This window comes from Myzus persicae, unplaced genomic scaffold (assembly GCF_001856785.1).
Source record: "Myzus persicae strain clone G006 unplaced genomic scaffold, MPER_G0061.0, whole genome shotgun sequence".
Taxonomy (NCBI): domain Eukaryota; kingdom Metazoa; phylum Arthropoda; class Insecta; order Hemiptera; family Aphididae; genus Myzus; species Myzus persicae.
Window position 1 is genome coordinate 1437 of NW_019104353.1, and position 23640 is coordinate 25076.

At 26.4% G+C, this 23640-nt stretch overlaps 1 protein-coding gene across 1 annotated transcript; it reads right to left on the reverse strand.

Annotated features, from left to right (window-relative positions):
- Window positions 1-3232: 3232 nt before the first annotated feature.
- LOC111041431 (orphan steroid hormone receptor 2) lies at window positions 3233-11922 on the reverse strand. Its single transcript, XM_022325699.1, has 10 exons — window positions 11627-11922; window positions 10543-10697; window positions 10271-10450; window positions 9528-9761; window positions 9231-9403; window positions 8916-9139; window positions 8672-8840; window positions 6548-6656; window positions 6226-6468; window positions 3233-6111 (listed from the first exon to the last, which is right to left on the reverse strand). Exons 2-10 carry the CDS (start codon window positions 10631-10633, stop codon window positions 6074-6076), a joined length of 1461 nt encoding a protein of 486 aa, XP_022181391.1. The 5' UTR covers window positions 10634-10697; window positions 11627-11922; the 3' UTR covers window positions 3233-6073.
- Window positions 11923-23640: the final 11718 nt, after the last annotated feature.

Sequence of the window (23640 nt, forward strand, 5' to 3'; positions counted from 1 at the left end):
ATTATTTATTACTTATCTATAAATGTACGTAACTTGGATTTGATTAAAAGTAGGTAACTCGATTTTATCAATAATAATCAATGAACTTAAAAATTAAGCTAATGAAAATTATATTCTTAAAAGTTAAGTTAAAAAGCTAAAACCAACTGAATTTAACTTTTTAACTTGCTTATGCCCGGGCTTGATTATTAATGATGACTATTAGTTATTAGTTACCTATATTGTTATAGATTATTTTATATTACTCAGGATTTTTATTTTTATTTTACCAATGTGATTAAATTTATAATCAAAAATACATAAACTAAAAAGAGAAAGTATTTAAAAATTAGTGTTTGATTTTAAATAGAATACTTCGAGAAAATATTTAAAATACATATTTGTGTACCTACTTAAATAGTATATATTTAAATACTTTTACTAAAATACTTTAGATTGGTTAAAGTTTAAAGATAATAACAGTTAAAAGCTTAACATTTTAGAACAAGGTTCCTGATAAATTTACTAGAGTAAATTTAAAAATAACGAAAATACAGACACAAACTGTCTTTGCTTGTAGTCATATATTGAGCCTTTAACCTAACCTATGGTGGTAGTTAAGTGAGCTCCTAAAAATGTGATTGTTTTGGTAATAAAAAACAAAAAAATCATATTTTTGGCCTGGAATTAGGTTGCATTTTTTTTTGTTTGTAAGTGAAGCAAAAATTTAACAAACAATTGCACAGTTATAACTTTATTCATATGACTAAAACTGTAGTAAAGGTACATAAAACATAATAGGTTTTATAAAAAAAAAACTACTCATCTAATATAAAGCAAATTTTAAGTTGGTACAACATTGATTGCATTTTGATAATTATAAAATAAACCTCAATGGTAACAATCAACAATAATTATTTCATTCAAAATAAAAATAAAACAAAACAAACTATAACAAATAATAATAAAGATAATGATGATGATAATTATAAATTAAAATATAAATCATACTACTATAATGAATGTTAAAGAATAATTGCATTTCCCGTATCCATTTCTTGTAACAAATTACAATTTTAGAATATAATTTTTAGCAAAACCAGCAACTAAGATAAATATAAGCATAGATGATAGGATTAATAAGTATTTTAATGTTGATTGCTTTCACTGGACAAAACAAATAGCATAAGTAAAATAATATTTATGCCACCACTTAATTAATTTATTAAAATACAGTATTAATAAAGACTGGAAGAATAACTGTGATTTTAAAATTATATATTTATATATAAATCATAATCAATATTCACTTCTAGAAAGAAAAAAAATAATATCTATGCCACAGATTCTACACTACATTATTTAGGACAAAAAAAAAAGAACATAATATCTACAATATTCTAGCCAAACTTATTTTGTATTATATAATATTCTAATATATCACATTTATAGTGAACGAACAAACCAATTTCAATGATGCAATGTAACGACATTCCTGAAATGTAAACGTGTTCGTATTGTGTACCGTCTCCATTTATAACATATTTTGAACATGACTTTGTGTGCTGTGCACTTACTAATCATTATGTACAGCATCTTATATTATTATTACAAATTAATAATATACTTAGGAAGTTATTTAAATTTTAAAGAACAATAGAGTAAAAATAAAAAACAATGATTATTGTAAAATGTTAATTACCTAGGTATTTTAAAACACAGCATTTTATTGTCAAATGTTAATGATTATCACTATAAGTAGGTACTTTAGATAAAATATAGTTAAGTTACAGTACTTATGCTTACATTTAAAATTACAAAACAAAAAATAACAAAATATTTTTACTTAAATGTATAGTTTGTAATACAATGATATATTACTAACAAAAAATACTAAAACTGAATATCTAATATATTATTTAATACAACAATATAATATATATGTATGTGTTATGTTTATTGTCTCGATTACTAACCCTGAGGTAATTTAAAAGTAAACTGATTTACGTATTGGGTTTTAAAGGGTATTTTTACCCTGTAAAAAAAGTATAATAATATGTAAATTACTTTTAATTTTTAAATAATTATAAGCATAATTATTTTTATATTCTCAGAATAATTTAATGAATATCATTGCAAAACCCCCGTGCCACATTGTATACATGAAAGTTAAAGAAACTTTTAAGTACAATTAGCTAAGCCTATACGATATACATTATGCATATATCAATGTATGTTATAAATTTATTGCACAATAGGAAATTCTAACAAGTCTAGGAAATGTGAAAAAAATGTCTTTATAAAAGACAAAATTATAATAAAACAATATGAAGTCTTAAAAATGCATTATACATACAAATGTATGCTATTTAAGATTTATACACATAATCTACTCACTTTTCTAAAATAATAAAATTCCCAAAGAATATAAGAAAAAAGTTGTTCTATTAATTAAATACCAAAAGTAAGTTAAGAATATTTAAAAAAGTTAAAATTATAGATTAACTTGGCAATATGATCTTTAGAAAAATATAATTGCTGTGAATAAATCAATATAATTACTATTTTTAAACAGACTAAAAAATAATTACTAATATTTTTGCTAACAAAATGAAAGAATATAAATTATTTTAACATGCAGTCCATTATAATATAAAGTTGCTATAATAATTAGTTGAACTGTGATGAGAAAGTCAAATATTAATTCTAGTGGAAGCCCAACCAATAACAGCAAGACAAATGTATAAACATAATTCAGTAAATTAAAACAATTTTGAGATAAATTGTAATGAAGATGAGAAAATATTTTTATTTTTATTTCCTAATAATAAGTGATGTATCAAATATTTGATAAATACATCAAAAAGATATAAAAAACAAAAGTATAATAGCATTGTTATTTTTATTTCTAACCCAGAATGTTTACTCAAACATAAGTCTTCAACAAAATTAATTTTTTCAACTATTATTATACTATTAAAATTCATAATAGAAACTTGTATGTATCCAGACACCCTGATTAGTAATTAAAAATAAGTAACTTTATTAGTTACATAATTATATATATGTAATGAAAAGAATGTGTTGATTTATACAGATTTTCAAGTAAATGATTTACAGTAAAGTAGTTGAAGCCTTTTGTATTTATTATTTCATTAGACCAATATTGAGAAGGTTAGTTTTCATTCATTATAATTTCCAAATTTACATTTTTAATGAACATATGATTTGTCAACTATTTTAAGCTAGTATACAAATCTTTTTTTTAGGAGTCCTTAAAGAGGTATAAAAGGTTTTGAAAAAACAACAATTTTTATCAGAATAACATACATAACGATTTTACTAAATATTTCTTCTTTAAAAATTAAATAATTCTCTATATCCTAATAAATTTGTACTATGGTAAACCAATTTTTAAGTATACTGGTAGTGATCAAATATTGCTTGAACTGTATATTTTATAATACCGAAGTATTAATATAAAGTATACATAATATTTGAAAAAATATATATAATACATAGTATAAATAGTATTTATTAAGGCTTTTGGTTTTGGCTAAATTAAAAATGGTAGATATCTATGTATCATATGTGTACATCATACACACAAGTTTTACAAAGTTGGATACAGGATATTTTTCAATTAATTATTTTATGTATTAAGTGATAGTATAGGTAAGTATTCATAAATTATTATGCTTCAATAGATTTTGATGGTATCATAATATTGTAATTCATATTATATCGATATCACAGAATTCTGGTACATACTGGTATGTTGCTATATTGTCACATACCAATTAAAGTGTAGCAATACCAGTTTTATATTTCAATACTATTAACCCTCTTTGATAAAATCGTATTAGTGTATCTAAAATATCTGGATAAACAAGCTTCTATAGTAAATATTTTTAAATATTGTTGTGATTTAAAAATAAATCAACTATTGTCAGTCTAATTATAATAGCAACTTTAAGTATGACTGTATTACTATCAAAAATTGGATTCTTCAAAGACATAAATTATAATATTTATTTCTACACACCTTTTAAATATTTACATAGCTACATTGAATTATGAATCAAAATATAAAAAGTTTACAAGATTATAAAATATTTATAACAATATCCAAAATAAATACAATTTTGGAATTAATCAATCACCAACTTTTTGGAAGACTGGTTACATCAAATTATAAATTACAATTAAATTATGAAAATGAGTTTTATAATATATTTTTAATTTAAATGAATTTACTAGTAAACATGGTATACCACTACGCTTACTATTCCATTTTACTAAATATTATTAATAAATTATCAATTATACTTTTGTACATGCCTCATTTGCAAGGTCTACTTTTAAATTGAATATAGTTCTTTATTTACTTTTATTCATCCCTGCAATTATTTTATACGTATAAATGAAATAAATATTGATATTCTATTAAAACTTATTTAAAAACAGAAACAAGATATTAACACAAAAATTATTGCCAACTAGTAATGGTAATATGGTATCCTCATCATTGCTTGTTTTCTGGAGAGCAAACATTCATAACCATCAACCAACATTACACACCATGTCTATTGTCTATGAAGATCTAATATTACACTTCATAAACTAAAAATAACCATCAAGACAGCAAATTATTGTACAGAAATCTCAAACAAAAAAAAATTATTTCCAAAGTGTGAAAAAGGTGCTATGATTATTATTTTAATTTTAAAAGAACATCATATCCATGTGTTATATTTCATTTTACAAATGGACAACATAGTAAAATAATTTACTAGCTAAAGTTACTAGCTAAAGTTACAGTTTGTGGTTTTAGTTTATAAGAACAATATCTACTTATAATGTTTTTTCATGATATTTTAATTTTGAAGTGAGTTAAGTCAATGTAAAATATTTAAATTTTACATTAATACATATAATTTGTTTAGAAAAGATATAGAGAATTTAATTTGAAAAAGTATATGTAAATTTACAAGTGATAAAAATGGTAAAAGTCCAAGGTTAAATAATGAAATATCTTAAAGCCAACTTATTATTAGTTAATATGATTGTTATTAATTCTATTGTTGTATACTTGACAAATTTAAATCTTTCAATAATAACAATTAAGAACTCATAATGGATCCATTTTTCTGTATCAGTACATATTATGAATATTTATAATTATTCATAATAAAATAAATAAATGATTCAGTTAAATTATTGAAATTAACACACTATTACCTTTATTTTTGTATGTTTGAAAGTCAAAACTTGTATATTTATTTACTTTTAAGTAGTACTTAAATATAGTGGCAAGAAAATAGAAAATACTGGTATGATTATTATAATACTAATTATTTTGGTGTTTATTAACAGTTGATAAAAAATATATCTCTTTATAATTCAGGAAAGGCGTTCTCCATTGCAATTAATTAGAGGGTCAACACATTTTCTTTCAGTAAAAAATTGGAAAAATTTAGGGTCAATTTTTGTACTAGTAAAAATTTACAGCACTTACATCTCTTTAATTTAAAGAAAGGAAAAAATTCGTAGAGAGAACACTGATATTCAAATTACACAGACAACTAAATTGTTCTTAGCATTACATTTTAAAATAGTTATATCCACTGTAATATTAAAGCTGACAACACCAAATTGAAACTATTAACTCAAATTTACTATTTTGTCTATTTGTAAGAACAAGATAACACAAGCAAGAGTGACATCCTCTCAACTATTTTTTATATTTTATTTTAAAACTCATTAAAATTACGTTTAATATTCATAGCAACTATCGAGTCGGAGAGTTGTTAACATTATCTGAAATACTATTTTTTAGATATCAATTAATAATTAAAAAAACAAAGGTTTTTATCAAATTTCTGGTTATTGAAATACTGAGGTATTCAGAAAACCAAAAAAATTGTAACTGTTAACTTAATTTTCATTGAAATAAAATCATAAAAATAGAGGGACATTACTATTTCATAAATATATCAACTAATAATATTTTACAAACTCAAATAAAACTGAATTTTAAATACGTGAAGGTTATAATGGGAATATAAACCATAAATATGACTAACCATGAATATTATGATACAAAGTTTTTTGAAACAAAATCTTCATACTCTGAAAAAAAACATAAAATATATAACATATTACATTTGATTTAAGATTTGTAATTTCTAGAAAAACACAAATTAAATTCAATAAATTTTATTATAGGTAAATATGATTGTTTACCTGTACTTGAACATTTTAGTTTTAAAATTTGAGGTATAATTGCGTCAATTTGAAAACTACCCAACAAACTAGAAAAGAATATTTCTTCTATGATATTAGGTTGTAATGATCGTAGAGTTGGAAGTCGTAACAATAATATGGCTATACGGTGTTCATCATTGCATTCTTTGATTAAATGCTGTTTCAATTCTTTGACAGCTTTTTCTTGTAGTTTGTATAACTGTTGTCTTTCAGAAGGATTATCTGTTAACAAAATGTGGATATTAGCAACATATTACCTATCTACAATTTTCTCATTTAAAATTATTTATTTAGAATTTACCAGTGTTAAATAAGGATATTAATTTTAAATAAGCATATTCCACTTCATTCACTTCAATATTTTCCATTTCCGTAATATAATCTTGTATTCTATTGAGGTAATCAATGAGCTAAAAATACATATACATTAGTATATTTTCAATTATAACTAAAAAAGTTATGCTTTTAATTTTAATTTTAAAATGTCGGGACTTAATTGACAAGACTTTTCAAAAATATTCAAGTCACTGATTTTGTAGCAATTATTTACTTTTTACAAATAAATCCTTATAAATAATTATGATTAGGGCTCAGAACTTAATGCACTCAAAAAGTACTTATAAACTTAAAAAAGTACAAATATGCTCTAAGAATATGCATTTATATATATTTTTTTTTACACAAAGTTTTCATTTGCAGAAATATTTTATAAAATTATAAATATGGAAAAAACAAAGTTATAAAAATAATTTTGATTTTTAATTTTTAATCATTATTTAAACAACAACAAAATTATTTGAAATTTTCCTTGAATAAAATAAATACGTATAAGTCAGAACTGACAATAATATCTCGGCAGTAGGTATATTAATGCCATCAGCCCTTCAACAATAATAATTGAATTATTTCCCTAGAAAAGTATTTATAGAAAATCATTGTATTTATTATATTTATATTGCAGCTATTTCTATTTTATATTTATTTAATATTTATATAATATTCTATTTTAGATAAAAAAAAAGCTGTAGTTATAAATATTTATACATTATATTAATCAATAGAGGAAAAACATTGTTTTTAATGCCAAATGGAAATTTAAAAAATACAATCCAAAGATATTTAATCAATTCTTTCAATATGAATCTATTAATGTTTTTATTTACAAATCTTCATACATTTTAATTTATAAAATATACTATAAAAATATGTAAAACTAAGAAATATGCTCTAAACTCTAAAAATCATTGAATGTGCAAAAAAAAAAAGCACTATAAACTTTTAATAAGTTTTTCGTAGTGTCTTGGAATGAATTTCTAGCTCATTTAGTAATAAATCTAACGGTCCAAAAAAAACAAGCAAATGCAACAACTTCCGAGCCCTAATTATGATTATATAAATTTCAATTTCATAGATATTTAAAATTGTTTGAATCAATAACTTATCTATAAGGCTACATGTCAAGACTAATATATGTGGTACAGATTACGTTTATATGCTATGTGCAGGTATGATCAGTGTTCACTTAGCTAGTAGAAGTTACCCTATTGTATTGACTAACATAATTATTTATTATATTATTATTTTTTGATTGATCGAAAAAAAAATTCTATGTTCAAAGAAATGAAATATAAAATGTGAACAATGCAACCATAACATTAAAAAATATAGCTAGTACAAATCATGATAAAATTCACTTTCCATAAATACAACAGAATAAACTTAATGTAGATAATTCTATGCCAGTAATTAACCCTTTCACTGTTCCAGATGTACTATTACTTGCAAAATATTTACACCATTCACTGCTCCAGAGTCCAAACGGACTACTTTTCTGTATGTTATAATAGTATAACTTGCCAGTAACCGTACATAAAATTTTAGAAAGCAATGGATTACGTTATTTTAAACTTAAATAATTAGATTATATAATAGATCACAAATTTGAAATTTTACAAAAATAACATTTTTTATTTTATGCAGCATACACATGTTGTAAAGCATAAATAGTGCAGCAATGAAAAGGTTAAGTATCAACTAAAATTAGCTTCCATAGTATTTTCTATTTCCATCAGTATACTAGCAGGTGATTATCAGAAGCAACTTTATAAGCCTTATTAATCAGCAAACTGTCTAGATTTTGAGTAAAAGTAATATCAATTGGAAAATATAACTGTTCCATTAAATAAAGGGAATTTATTGTGTGAACATTGTTTCAATAATTGAAAAAGTTCAACATTGGTCGGTTATGGAAGATTATAATGAATGTGTAATGATACCTATCTAGTTAACCCTATAAAAATGCACACAACTAAGGAAATAGTTTCCATGGTAATAATAGTGGCATAGATATTCATGGGAAACCACTTAATTAGTTAGTGTTTTTTTTATCCAAATTCAACTTTAATTAGTAAATTTAATAATTTACCTCTTTAGCTTTACTGGAGTTAGGTGAGTTGTGAATTTCATCATTTTGTAAATGAGTTATCATAGAACTAAGTACTGGTATCAATGATAATGCTTGTGCGCATTGAGTTAAACCCAAAATAAACAGTTGTGACCAAGAATTTTTTAGCAGACTTAGTTGTACTTCAAACCTAAAACATTTATTTTAATTAATTAATAAATTCTTGTACATTTTTATTTACAGCAATAATAATAGTGAGTCTTACGTTAGAAGCTGAAAAACTGGAAGGCTCTGAACCCAGTTTATAGACAGGAATAATAGTCTTGAAGCACTTTCACAGATAAAATGTAGGTTTAAGTATGCGTATTTAGGACTGGGTGATTGAAATGGAAAATTAACGTTGACAGTTGGCATCACATCTTCAGAAATATCTAAGACGTTACTCTGTACTTCAACCTCATATGATGAATCAGTACCATTAGAGTTTTGCTAAATAGAGAAATATTGTTTTTATTAAATTAAATAAAAAACATTTTTTTTTTTTATTCTTTAATCGACCAATTGGCTTTATATATATTACTTGTGTAGCATTTGTCATAGAATCCAATGTAAGTACTAATAGGCTTTTGTTGTCTTGATTAAATGGTTTAATATCCTGTTCATTATTTGGAGAATGGCTAACTGATGACTCTTCATCTTCAGCCATATAATAATCCATATAATTCTGATTTCTGATAGAAGAATCATTTTCATCTAAAAAAAAAGTTCTATTAAAAAGGCAATTTAACAGTTAAGTTAAACTCACTATTTTGTATAAGACTGATAAATATATTAAGTTATTAGAACTAATTGACTTTATAAATGGATAGTATATTACTTGATCCTTGTAGTAAATTCAATGCTGTTTGATCATTATATACGGAACGATTTCCTGCATATGGGATTTCTGTTTTAATGAAATGCACATCATTTTTGATAAATGGCATTTCATTTTTAATAAATGAATTATTTCCATATGAAAATGTAGGAATGTTATTATTGTCCGGGCTACTTGACATATTATGAATAGATTCTATTCTATCTGTAACTGGTTTCCTTTCATGTTGCACAGCTAATAAAGAACCAAACTAATTATATCTTTGACATTATACCAATTTCACTAGTTTTAATACATGGTGTAGTTTCTATAACCATGAGAAATACAAACAAGACATTTCTAAGCTGTGAACACAATGTTTTTTTTTTTACAAAATATGATGGATGAACTTTAATCTGAAATTATAACTAGTGTGACACAAATATGGTTAAAAACATAATCAATATAATTATATTTTATTTTGCAAATATTTAAAATACTTATTTTTAAGTGTATTTTTTTTATGCAATTGTAATTTATAAATATAATATACACCTCCTGTATTATATTTTATATGATATTATATATCAATATAGTGGTTATGTTCAATTAGTCATAAACTATATGTGCTTTTAGAGACATTTTTAAGACATTAAATACACAGCTATAGAAATATCTCATGAAAAAAAAATGCATTAATTGAAAATCTATAAAAAATATACTTAAGATTATTCTTAATCTCTACAATAAACATTTATTCTTACAATCACTTCTCATTCCCATAGACAGGCATTTTTGAAGACGGCAATATTGACAACGGTTACGGTGATTTTTTGTTACTTCACACATTTTGGTACCTCGACATTGATAGCCAAGTTGCTTACGAATAGATCTTTTAAAGAAACCTTTACATCCTTCACAACTTATTGCTCCATAATGTCGGCCTAAACATTTAAATACATTTTTATTATCACAAAATATAAATATACCTATTATAAACAATACAACTGAATTGAATGATTAATAGCTAACACACCTGATGCTCGATCTCCACAAACCACACATGATTCAACAGGTAAACAAAAAGAATGCATTTTGTCGTTGCCAATCATGTCGTCAATATTCATAATTGTGTTATCACTTAACCATTAAATGTTTGTTTTGTTAAGTTCCTAATATCAAGATAATAAGCTGTAAAATCAAAAAAAGTATGTAAGTATGGGTTGTATAAAATGTAATATTATTTTATAATAATATTTTACTTGGCATTTTAATTATTATTACTGATAAAATATGAAAAAAAATTAGGTCAATAAATAGTACTGTTTATATTTTAATAGATAAGAAGATACAATTTAAATTATCAAACAATTCAAAATTGAATATTTTCAATACCAACAATTATATCTAACAGAGATATGTAATAGGTATTTTGTATAAAACAATTTTATATTAAATAAATATAACATAACATTTAGGAGGTTACATAGGTATCATCAAATATTTAAAGTATAAACTTTATTAGTTCATAATATGTTTATGTAAAAAGAGTAATTAATTAAGTATTAAGACATTTTAAATGTATATGAATCAAATAACCATGTTACGTTATATGTGTGTGAATGATTGTTCAGGTTAAATTTAAAGTGATGACAATTTTTCAAAAAGGCAAAACTGTAATTCTAACACCAATATAATCTCAATTTGGTGATTGTAATAAGAAAACAACCGAGTTAATATACCAGCTTACATTTAGCATACATAATGTTTAAAGAAAAATGTACCTAAATTAAATCAATACAAAAGTGTGAACGTGCAATGGATCAATTGAATTGGAATACATTTTTCAAAAATTGAAACAATGTAGGTAAGTAAAAAAGTGGGTAACCAAGAATAGGAAGGTAGAATGTAGTATTTACAGGATACTGATAATTACAACTAGCAAACACTTTATACTGTCCACAAAAATATGATTGTTGTAGAATGGACTTCAAATGATAAGACAACACGCATCATTCTTTTTTGAAATGAGGACACAATAATAACAAAAGCATTCACAATATTTTGTTACGTTCATGGTGAGCTGAAAAACCAAAACGATTTTAAGTGTCTGTACCTACCTCTTGGTCTGTGAATCTTTCAGTACGAACGCCATGAATACAAAAAAATTACAAGGTAGACATAGACCCAAATACATTAGAAAGTATTGAGAATCAAAAATAGAATAAAAAAAATAATGAAAACAGATAATTTTATGAAATAAAAAGAAATAAAAAAAGAAACTTCTTGTGCGACGACGACTTCGAAAAGTAATTGTCGTTTACACGCGACAAGCCGTTCAGTCGAGTGTCGATGGAGAGTCGCAACTCGCAATGATGAAATATATTTAACAATCGGACGATTTCCTACGTTATGGAAATCACATGATAAGGGAAAAGTCACTGCGTGTGATACGAAAGAGGTCATCAGCTGATAATCAGTGGCGTTCGGGCTTCAGAATCGGAATGTGCCGTTGCCGCCGCCGCTGTGGCCACACTACCGTGATAACGATATGACGATAAAGCAACAAAAAATCGAAAACATCGTAAATACTAAATTATCATTAAATTCTAATGATCATATTATAATTGTACTATTATAATAGTTGTAATTTTTCAGTCTCTGCGCCATGTATTAAGATGTATCTTAATTCTTAATACGAATTAACTTAATAAAATTATCTTAATTCGTAGTCTGTACTAGTGTACTCACTGACGACTGATGGTAATTTATAAGTAATAAAGATTAACGATGATAGTTATACATTGGTATAATATTATTATGCAGCGAGTTTATTTGGAATAATAGATATTAGATACTCCGTGTGTAGTTTATTGCCGTGTACCGTGTACGCTACTTTGTTATTACTCATTAGTCATTGCTATTTGTATTATTCACCATAATTGGTGTTTGGTAACAGAATATTGTAATAATTTGTAGTCTTGTTGGATATATGTCACTGACATTGTATATTTGTATATACATGTACTAATCACCACACTAGTACAACACTAGCAAATTGAATTTAAAAGCCAGAGCTGTCGCCTGTCACCCCTCTTCAACAAATGATTGAAATTGTGTCTAAATACCTATAGTAAAATATATCTTTAAAAAAAAAAAATGTTTATTAATTTTATTTAAAAATTGTAGTTTTTAATGCTTTATATCGATTAATAAAAACAATTACCTATTAAATTAAATTTTGTAGTGTTAGCATGTAAATCTTGAAAAATAGCATTTTCAAAATAAATCCAAAATTTACTAATATTTTTTACAATAATGTATATTTTTTGATGACATGTAAATTGGTACCATATACTATACCACCACAAAAAGAAAAAAAAGATGAATGTTCTTGGCTATCTTTTTAATCTCAACTACCAAACTCATAAAAATTGATATTACTTTAGATGCAGGTTTTTGCTGTACAGGGCGACACAGTAACAACAATTTTAGATAGTGAAAAACACTACTTATATTATATTCAAAATAGCAAGGCTGGGTATTAACAACAACAAATAAAAAGAAAAAGAAAAAATATGGAACCAGAACCTATAACATTAACTTCACTTGTAATACCCAATGCATTGAATAATACATTTAGCTGTCAACTTTTTCTTATAAACGAATACCGTAGTTGGGATGACAAAACTCTGATACCTATTTACAACAAAAGTTAATCTTCGTAAGCTTGAGATCACTAAATATTTCATTATGGGTGGAACATTCAAGATAGTACCAACCATATTCTATCAGTTATATTTGATTCACTCCCCATGTAGGACATAATACTAACTCTAAAATTGTATGGTTGGTTTTTTCTCTTATTAGTAGCAAATCTAAAGAATGTTATACACGTTTGTTTCAAGATTTACTGGATTATGCCGAGGAAAACAATATACCTTGAACAAGCAGCAATTTAAGCAGTCAAACAATAGTTTTCAAACACCCATAGGGCTACAGCCATTAGAAATTTGCGATTTCTCTTACTTTTTTGATACCTGTAGAGTGTAGGTATTCACTATTCACTGAATAATTTAGTAATTTAGAACATGTATCAGGCCCAGAAATCTGATAAGGTGGTTCGAAGATAATTATATTCTTGATCGTAAAAAGGAAAACCCTACGATATGTCAATATCATTTGTGGTTGACCCCTATTTTCTCCAGAAATATGGTCTGTTTTTGGACAAAATATGTCAAGAACACAACACAATATGGAAGCATGGCACAGACACTGGGAACGTTTGGCTGGTGTTCACATGTTGACGTTTTTTGACTTCTCCAAGAGCTCCGAAATAAAATATGAAAATTATGTATGAGGCTTTCCTTTGATGTGAATTTGTTTTGAAATCAAAACAAATCATTGAACGAATTTGCCATGTTGCTTGGGGGTGAAGTGAGAAAACAAAATAAAGTACATTGATGTCTACTTAATATTAACTTAATCCATGAATATGATAGATTACATAGATGACATCAGCAATAATTTTATTTTTGATTACAAGCCTGAGTAATAATCGAAATACATAAAAAATATTTGGCGTAAAAATCTTGTACCTAACATTTGTAATTGTATATGATCTAAGGTAAATTAAGGTAGGATGTGGACCCCTACTAATGGGTATTTATAGTTTAAAATTTAACAAAATTCGTGATTATCTTGAAAATGTGTAAACTATTTTGTAGTAGATAAATAAAATGTTTAGTTTTTACAGCTAGATAAGGATTGAAAATTAATGATAAAATACCTAACTCATTATTAGTTCAGAATTGTTTTTCGTATACAATGATATTATAATGTCATTGAATTCAAATATAACAACACCCATTACAGTTATCAGAGACAGCTAAAAAATGTATTTTCCTAGGGGTGGGAGGGGGGTTAAAGGGCAAGTCAATTTGTTGAAGAGGCAAGTTCAACAAGTTCAACAATAATTGTACTTATGCCAATAGAAAACAAAAATGATTTATGTATCAGTATTCAGTGAACACTATATTACTATATGAGAGAGTTTCTGCATTACATAATAACATACCTATAACATTTAATACATATTAATAGTAATGTAAAAAAAAAAAGGCAATTCAAATAAGATTTAAGTATAAAAACATTTTTAAGTGTATAAGTGCATTTCTGCATTACCTATATAATCTATGGATAATGTCAGTGGATAACTTTTCAACATTAGCTGAGTAGGGTTATCAGAAACAACTTGGTCCACTTTGAGGTAATAAAGATTTAATGCTTGCTTGATTTTCTTTTATATGTACAGTTTTTAATAAATTATAATCACTATTTTCTGAATCTGTTGACAATTCGTCACAACAGCCTATAAAACATTTAACTTTAAAAATCTTGTCAAGTATTAAATAACAGGTTCAACGATGGTTTTTATTCAGTTAGTAATATACAATTTAAAAAAAAACTGATTAGGTAAGTTATTAAATAGTAAGTAGTATCAGTAATATCATATATATATATATGTTGATGAATGTGTAACGTATACCTACATATATTCTTTATCTATGTATAACTAATTAATATTATTTATATAATATGACAATTAGTAAGTGATGTTAGTGATGTAAATATTTTGAGTGTATTAAGTTTTTTTTCATCTTTATTAAGAAAATAATGTACCTGCACAGCTACACCAGTACTCCTTAAGTCTATTCACCAATATACCACTAAATGAGTACTGTTTGTTACTTACTTGTGTTTATGTCTGAATCACTTTGAACATCCCATGATTGCACTAAATTGGTAATTTCACTCACTGTATTTGTACTTTTTTGATTTAAGTGATTTAACGTAGTAAACTGATGAGATATTTATATATTATTATGATTTTTAATAAATGGAAGACTTCCGCGGTTAAGATTTGAAAAAAAAAATAATCAAAATTTATCATTAAATTACAATCGTCGCTATCAACAGTCACCTTTATTATTCTTGTTTTTCAGTTTTTGAAATTTATAAAATGTGAAATCGAACAACATTTACACCGACGAATATTTATACTAAGTAGTACAAACGAATAAACGAAATGCACAGGTGTACACAGTGTGTGTACTACACACACGCGGCTTAAATATATTTATACATATTATTATTTATTTCTACGGTTTATAGGTATTTAATATTATTTTTTAGAATACAAATTAATAATTTGTTGTTTTTATGTTCAATTTTATGAATTTATCATAGTGATATTTTTAATATTTAAATATTAAAAATCCATATTTTGTCCGAGGAGTGATGAGACGATGTATCTTTATTGTACTCATTGAATCAGTATATTAAACAAAGTTTTTTTTTTTGTGAAGATCGGTATTATGATGGTTGTGGTGGGTGGGTGGGTTGAGGCGTTAAAATATGTGTGCCTTCGCTGGCATTACCACCTTAACACGGCACTGGGGCTAAGTGTTTTATTTTATGATTGTTTTTACATGAATAAACATTTTTCCATTCAAAAACTGTGTTCGAGTTTTAATTGTTCTCTATCTTTATATATTTTTAAATAGGGATTAAAAAACCAAATGTGTTTATATCTAGTTTATTATCTTATTATTATTTATTAATTTAGTACAAAACAATAACACCAAATTAATTTTATAATTTAATATTTTACTCAATTTTTACGTATAGGTGGGTACCTAATTTTTAATTTTTTTGTACTTTTATCAACTATGAATACTAGTGTTCCAAACGAGTACCTACCTAGATCGAAATATTAATTTATTCTGGAATTATTCGAGAATTTTCATCGGCTGTTAAGAAATTACGTAAAATATATAACGAATAACTGGAAAACTTATTTAATAATGAATGTTTATATAGTCTTTATTAAAGACATTAGAAGACAAGAGCTGAAGCCGGCAGACGAAGAAAGCCACTACTTGTACTTTTTTAACTGGCAATATTACTTATTATGGTTACGACTTTACGAGAGGTGCGTAATACCTCGAGATTGGAGTACGGAACTGTTGCCCGCCCACCTCATAAAGGTTTTCGCAGTTCTGAGTTAAGACAGGAATCTCGAATTTTGGATTACATATGGTTACAAAACGTTTACATAATCTTGTGAACATTTCAAATCAAACAAATCATTTTTAAGGATATCGGGTGATGAGGTGACGTCACTCCCAGCACACGGAATTTAAGTTCGGTATTTTGAACTTCCTTGTAAGTTACAAGAACAGTTACTGTGGTTGCATTTCTTTATAAATTGATTACATAATATTGTGAAATTTCGGTACAAGTGACGGAGTTGGATTTCACTAAAAAGATATGATTTTTGTAAATGAACCAGAGATATACAAACAGAAATATTTTGATAATAAAGACGTTTCAAAGATAATGTTTAGAACTTAATATTTTTGCAGGTTTTAAATTATATCAATATTTGAATTAACTTCAAATAATCTAAGTGTACAATAATGTTCCTTACCTTCTTGAAATGTCATGTATACAATTTGATAACTACGTAAGAGATGTTGAGCCCCTAAATAAAAATCCTACTTGGGCACTTTTGTGCTTCAATTACCGACACTACATTCCTTTTATTATTCTGTAATTTACAAAAGTAATAATAATCAATAATATTAACAGTTTTAATTTATTCTGTGTTTATACTATGAAGGTAGTTTAAGGTGATTAACAATGACATCAGATGTCGTAAGTCGTAAGTTTTTATCAGATATTTATCGTAACTGTAATAATATAGTTGACCTTTGTCCATACATTTTTATTTTAAAATCTCAAAATATTTTATAGCTGAGTGCTCACCGAAATTTAATTAGTTATTTTTAAAAAAAAAAAGGTTCTGGGGGAGTAAATAATTCCCTTTCATTCCCCATGATAACCAGATACAGGTGATTTTACACAATCAGGGTTTCGAAAAATTTAGTCTTGGTTTGATTTAAGATACAAAGATACATGTTCTGTAATTGGTTATTGGATTAGAAAATAGAAATATGTCTCACATTTTCAACTCCACAAGAAGTTTCTTTATGTTTTGTTTATGATTTTATGAACTTTACGCCTAAAGATAATTGAATGATTAAGTTTAGTGATTATTTATTAGGTACCCACATTTCAGGAAACCCTATATTTTCAAAACTATTATTTGGGCAAAATCATCCTCTTAGTTATTACTGATGAACTGCCAATGCATATGAGTCGTTACATTAACATTTTAAAGAAAAGCCAAGCATATTTATGTTGCTCGATATAAAGCAAAAATTCAAACAAATATTTACTGTGAAATAACTAATAAGAAGTATTCATATTTAAAAAAAAATCTTAATACTATACCGAGAAAACAAACGGTTTGAAGCAATCAATTATGCAATTTTTAAATTGTCAGTAAATGTGTGCTTAGTAAGTGATCATTAGAGTGTGCTGTGTGAGACAGTATGTAAAAGAAATAGCGGAGCACTCCCGCACTGACATGTAAAAGTCACCGCCTCGGCGTTTTGCGCGTCAATGGTAAACAATTTATGCTCATTTGTATGTAGGTATTTTTTGTCATTCGTGCCGATCGACCTAATAATGCGATAATATTATAAAAAACTGATATGAATAAAACTCGTTATAACGTCTACTTTATATCGGCCAGTCCACATTTTAAGATTTTTAATTTAAATTCCGATGAATTAATAGTTGATAATTCCGGGAGGGGGGGGGGGTTAAATTGCGAAACAAGGACTAACCGATCTCAAGTAGAAATAATAAAAATTCAAATCAGTTATAAAAAATAATTATCGCATTACTAGATAGAGCACTGATTATAGTATGATGGACAAAAGATTATGTTTTGGCTAAAATAATTGTTCACCACCAATACCCTTAAAAATGCATTTCATTTGAGGTATACTCGTGTGATGATAGGTAATTATTTTAACAAGTAACAACCATTATATTTGTATTAAACATAGACATTATTTGTATCCTTAATTTTTTATTGGAAGAAAAAAGTCAAAACATTTTGGAGGAAAATAGCTATACAGTCATTCAAAGGCATCTCGTGGTCATATATTTGAGAACTGAATGAATATGTCGTAATTATGATAGTATGATACTAAGTATTTTACATAAAAAATAAATAGTCCTATCTGTCTCACAGGTGCCTATGGACTATGCAGTAATAGGAATAATGTCAACACAACATTTTAACAAGTGCTTTGCTGTAAAAATAATAATCTTCATTCAAAGTCCAACTGTTTTGTAAGGGTCTTAGTAAGACATCACGTTCTTTTTAATGTTTCTGTAGTCCCCTTAAAAATTTTATGTTTATATTGTTAGGGACGAGCCATTTAACATTTCATTATGTATGCTGGACAAGTATTCATTGAAGATAAAATAAGATCAAGTATTCAAGTACTTTAAGACCCATAATTAAACGCACTGCGGATTAATAATTATTTAATACAGTTCTGCTGTCCTAAATAACAGCTATTGAAAATAGTATTATATTCACTGATATGATTAAAAATCAATATTTTAATCTTGTATTATAAAACATTATGAAAGGAAAACTGATACAACTATTGAGGGCTGTCGTCCAGAAGTTTAAAACTGCAAACTATGATCTAAACAGTGGAGGCTCGTTTGTGCGTCTATAAGTATATTTTTTAAATCTACGACATTTTTTTAATGTAATAAGTTGCAAAAAAGTTAAATGATCGCAAATAAGTTGTAGCCCCAAACACAACCCATAAGAGCAAAACAATAATACACAAAATCAAATTTTGGGAGCCTAACATTTTAAGATAGATAGGCAAGTTATTTTTAAGGTTCTAGTTCTGGTTTGGTTCCTAGAAAAACTAAAATTTCTGTTCAGTTCCTTTTCAGTTTAAAAAAATAACTAAAATTTGGGTTTATTTTGTTTATTTATGGTTTAAACAAATAACAACAATTTAGGTTTCAGTTTCAATTTTTCTTCGGTTCTTAAAAAATTAAAACTCCGTTAGGTACCTATTTTTAATTGTACTAATGTAATAAAAATTTGATTCCGTTTCGATTCTTTAAAAATTATAATAAAATATTTATATTTTCAATTATGGAAGGTCAATACCACTTTTCAACCAGATATTTTACCATTTGCTAAGGACTAAATAGAAGATTAAAAAGTAAAAATGTACTCATCACTATGCACCATCATGTTTCAAAAAAGAAACCGAAATTAATCTTAAAAAATATTTACATAAAAGTTAAATATTGTCGGTTCCGGTCTTAAAATTAATCAAAATAAGGGTTTCGGTGAGTTTTCAGTTCGCAAATATTTAAAGGCTTTCCGGAAATTCCCTAAAATTCAAGATAAGAATTTCTCCAAATGGATACTGTTTTTTCATTATCATTGATTGTAGTACTCAGTAGAATTTATAATCTAGTTGGTACTTCAGAGCCCAAAATAAAGCATCCTCAGTACTTTTCTAAATAGTTGAGGAATACTCTTGAAAAATGGTAATATTATTTTCGACCAGTTTTTGTAATTTGTTTTGTTATTGTAATTCTGGATGAAACGATTTAATAAACATGCGATTTTTGCCAAATACTAAAATTAGTATTTTATAGATCTGGTGTTGATTTCAAAATATTTTCAAAAGTTTTTTGAAACAATTGAAATTATTTATAAACATTTGAAATGTTCACATTTGTTTAGATTTTTTTCAATTTATGTAGATAGTGATTTTGTTTCACTGTTAAAAAGCGTGAAAGCCTTGAATATTTAATTATTTTAAAATAGTGTAATGAAATGAAATAAAAGAATATAGCAAATGGTCAGTAGGTTAAATTAACCAGTAGATAAGTCCAGTTGCGTGCCCAGGAATTTTCTATTGGAGAGGGGGGAGGATGGATGTTATAACTTATAAGTAAAAATGGGGTTGGGATTTTATAGCACTTCAAATTGAAAAAAATATGTGCTATAATATTACTTTAAATATCACTAAATATGTGTTAAAAATATGCAAGGTTAAAAACAACCAAATTTGCAAAAATTGGAATTTTAAAACAAAGTTATAAGCACCAATTAAAGTGCGACAAAGAATAAACAAAACACGGTCGACCGAAAACATAAAAGTATACTAGGTACGAGTAGGTACACTCGTCGAAATAGTTGACCTTATTAATATAGTATAGGAGCATGCAATATACCTAATATTTCCAACACTTATTCAATGTTAATCAGAGTTGTAATGACAAAAAAAAGATTCAATCAAAATTAGCAAATAACAAAAGTTTAGAATCAAAACCAAATAGGCACTAAAACGAAATTATGTATCAGTGCGTCCGTATATAGTCGGTACATTTACTTTATCTATATTTAGTATTTACTATTAAAATTAAACAATAATCAAAAACACGTTCATTAAATTGTTATTTCATAAAATATGACCAATTTTGATTTTAAAAAAAAGTTCAGAAATAGAGAAATGTTCAATTTCAGTTATCTAGATTCATAATCTTAAGCTTATTCTGCTATCTTTAAGAATTTTATAAGAAATATACAAATCCTATAAAATCCTAACCCAGAACCCTGTTAATACATTTGAATTAATTGTGGTGCTAGTACAAAAGACGGCTATAACTCATTTGCGCACATTTATCTTTTTTATAACTCATTTGCGCACAAAAACGTAACTCATTTGCGCACAATTTATGAACAATAGAAACCTTTTTTCAAAGAAATATATCCATGTATAGGGTGCACATAATCTGCGCACCTCACAATTTTTGAATTGGTCATTACTTATTACTGATGTAAAATTATTAAACTCAAACAACATTTTCCTTCACCCTTTATAAAGGCTTAGGACTCTCTGTCTCATCATATTCTGATATTATAGACTGGCGGGTTTAAAAATATTTTTTGAGCTATTTATCTTAGAATAGCTTCCTTAGAAGTTATTTAAAAGCCATTAATCACAATTTTGTCAAATTACAAATTACAGAAATTACAACTAGATACAATGATAAAAAAGTCTAAAAATACTGAAAATCATCTAAAAATGTCATTAAAATTTACAAATTGCACAAATTACAATAATTACAATCATTTTTATATAAAAACATTAATTTATTTATTTGTTAATACATATTTAATATTTATTATTACGTGTTTGCATTAAAAATTTTAAAAGATCAATTTTTTTTACTAAAATGTATAAAAGAGATTTGTAATAACTAATAAGGTTTATCAGTTATCGCCGGAAACATTTAACATAAATAGTGTAAAATTATAAATATTTAAGCTCGTATACAACTCATGACTCGTGTACTTGGCGAGCGTTAATGCCGTTTTTGACAGATAAAAACTGATAAGAAACCACGTTATGCTTTAAGACTATACGGTCATAATCGATCGAGTATGGGTAGCTTAAAGCACATTGTACACCAAAAACTATACCCTATAATCTGGTTTTCATTGTTCACTAGTTTGTGCGCAAACGAGTTGTCGTAAATTTTAAAAATATTTTAATATGTGCGCAAACGAGTCTCCGCCCAAAAGACAGACGCAAGAGGACTTGTGGGACAATAGAGAGTATAACTCTTAACCTCCCTCTCTGGGTACCGTTAGCCACTAGGTAAGTCTCTTCTATCTCATGACCTTTTCCTAACAGAAAAAGCTTGTTAAAAGGGGCCTTAAATTCTAACGTTTTAATAAGATCCAAATATAAATAAAAAAATAATATCTGTTGTAAGCCATACTTTGTTAAGATCCGAAAAACGAATCCAATAGAGCTTCCAGCTTCATATGGACGTAATAATGAGTAGAATTGTTTTTTTGTTTTAAATAATAATAATAAGCATTTTTTTGCATTAAACAAATACAAATTATCCAAGCAGAATAATAACACTTAAAAATAGATCTTGTCTACCCATAGTTATCTTCATACTTAATTTATATGAACGAACGTATACAGTCACTGGGATACAGCCATACAGGCTATATTCAGTCTAGCTTGGAGGCTGTCCTGAGTGTCTTGGAATTGGCTGAGTAACCATGTGCTATTTTCAGTTGTCTAGATAAAATAAAAACAACGGAACCTCAGGGCAATAGTCAGTATGTACCAAAAATGTCATCCTACTCTATGGCTATTGGTTAGGACTTAAAAAGGGGTTGTTTAAATGCTAAAATAAATACATAACATAGAAATAAATTATTGAGTATAAAATTATGTCTATGAAATAAAATAAATCCTTCTTACAACTAAATACTTTCTCTTTCAGATTAATTCAGTAAATGATTGTTTTATGTTAAAATGTAAATGCCTATTATTTTATTATTTAGGGAATTCAGATTTGATGATAGGTACAGCACTGCTAAGCTATCATTTTGTATGCAGTCATTGTTTGATTAATGGTATTTTTATTGAAACAGAAAATAATTTTTCCATTGAATAATTAGAAATGTATGATGACTGGTGTCCATATAGGAACATAATATAAACTAGTGGATCATAAACTTTTTTCTGGAGGTACAATATTTTTTTATCAAACTCAGCCATGGTGCTCTGCTGTAAATACCATGAGAAACATAAATGAAAAACCAACATTAATATGTTTGATTTTATAGAATTATTGACCAACACAAGTTATGACGGACAGCGTATGGGATCTTATGATTCGATTTTAAATTAATAAAATTCAAAAAATATTATTTTACTACATTGTGAATAATTTTTTGTGCAGCATGGTGCTCCTGGAAAGTGCTCGAGGTGCACAGTTTAGAAACCGCTGATTACTGATGTAATGCACAAACAACCCGGTATCATCGAACTTTTTGACTGTTATTGGATCCTTCGATAGGCACATGGCGTACCGTATATTAATAAATAATAATAAATTATGGTTGAATAACAATATGATTAAATGTGTAAGCAAATGACATGTTGCGCAGACTTGGACCAAATCTGGACTATTTCGATAATTTCATATTGTATGTATTATGTGTAGGAACAAACTACACTACATTCAACGAAACGAAAACTGGTCGCATCCTACGCAGCAACCGCAGATGGCCTCTCACCACATAACTTTAGTTAAATAGGGCGATTGTAAGCTCTTCCGATTTTAATGATATGTA

What these genes read in the sequence shown, in the direction of transcription:
- LOC111041431 (XM_022325699.1), bottom strand. Translation starts at nt 10,633, where the DNA reads ATGAATATTGACGACATGATTGGCAACGACAAAATGCATTCTTTTTGT. An exon ending in ACTCCAGTAAAGCTAAAGAG is followed by an intron (nt 6,657 to 8,671) that starts GTAAATTATTAA and finishes ATGTATTTTTAG; the next exon opens with CTCATTGATTACCTCAATAG. An exon ending in ACTAAAATGTTCAAGTACAG is followed by an intron (nt 6,112 to 6,225) that starts GTAAACAATCAT and finishes GTTTTTTTTCAG; the next exon opens with AGTATGAAGATTTTGTTTCA.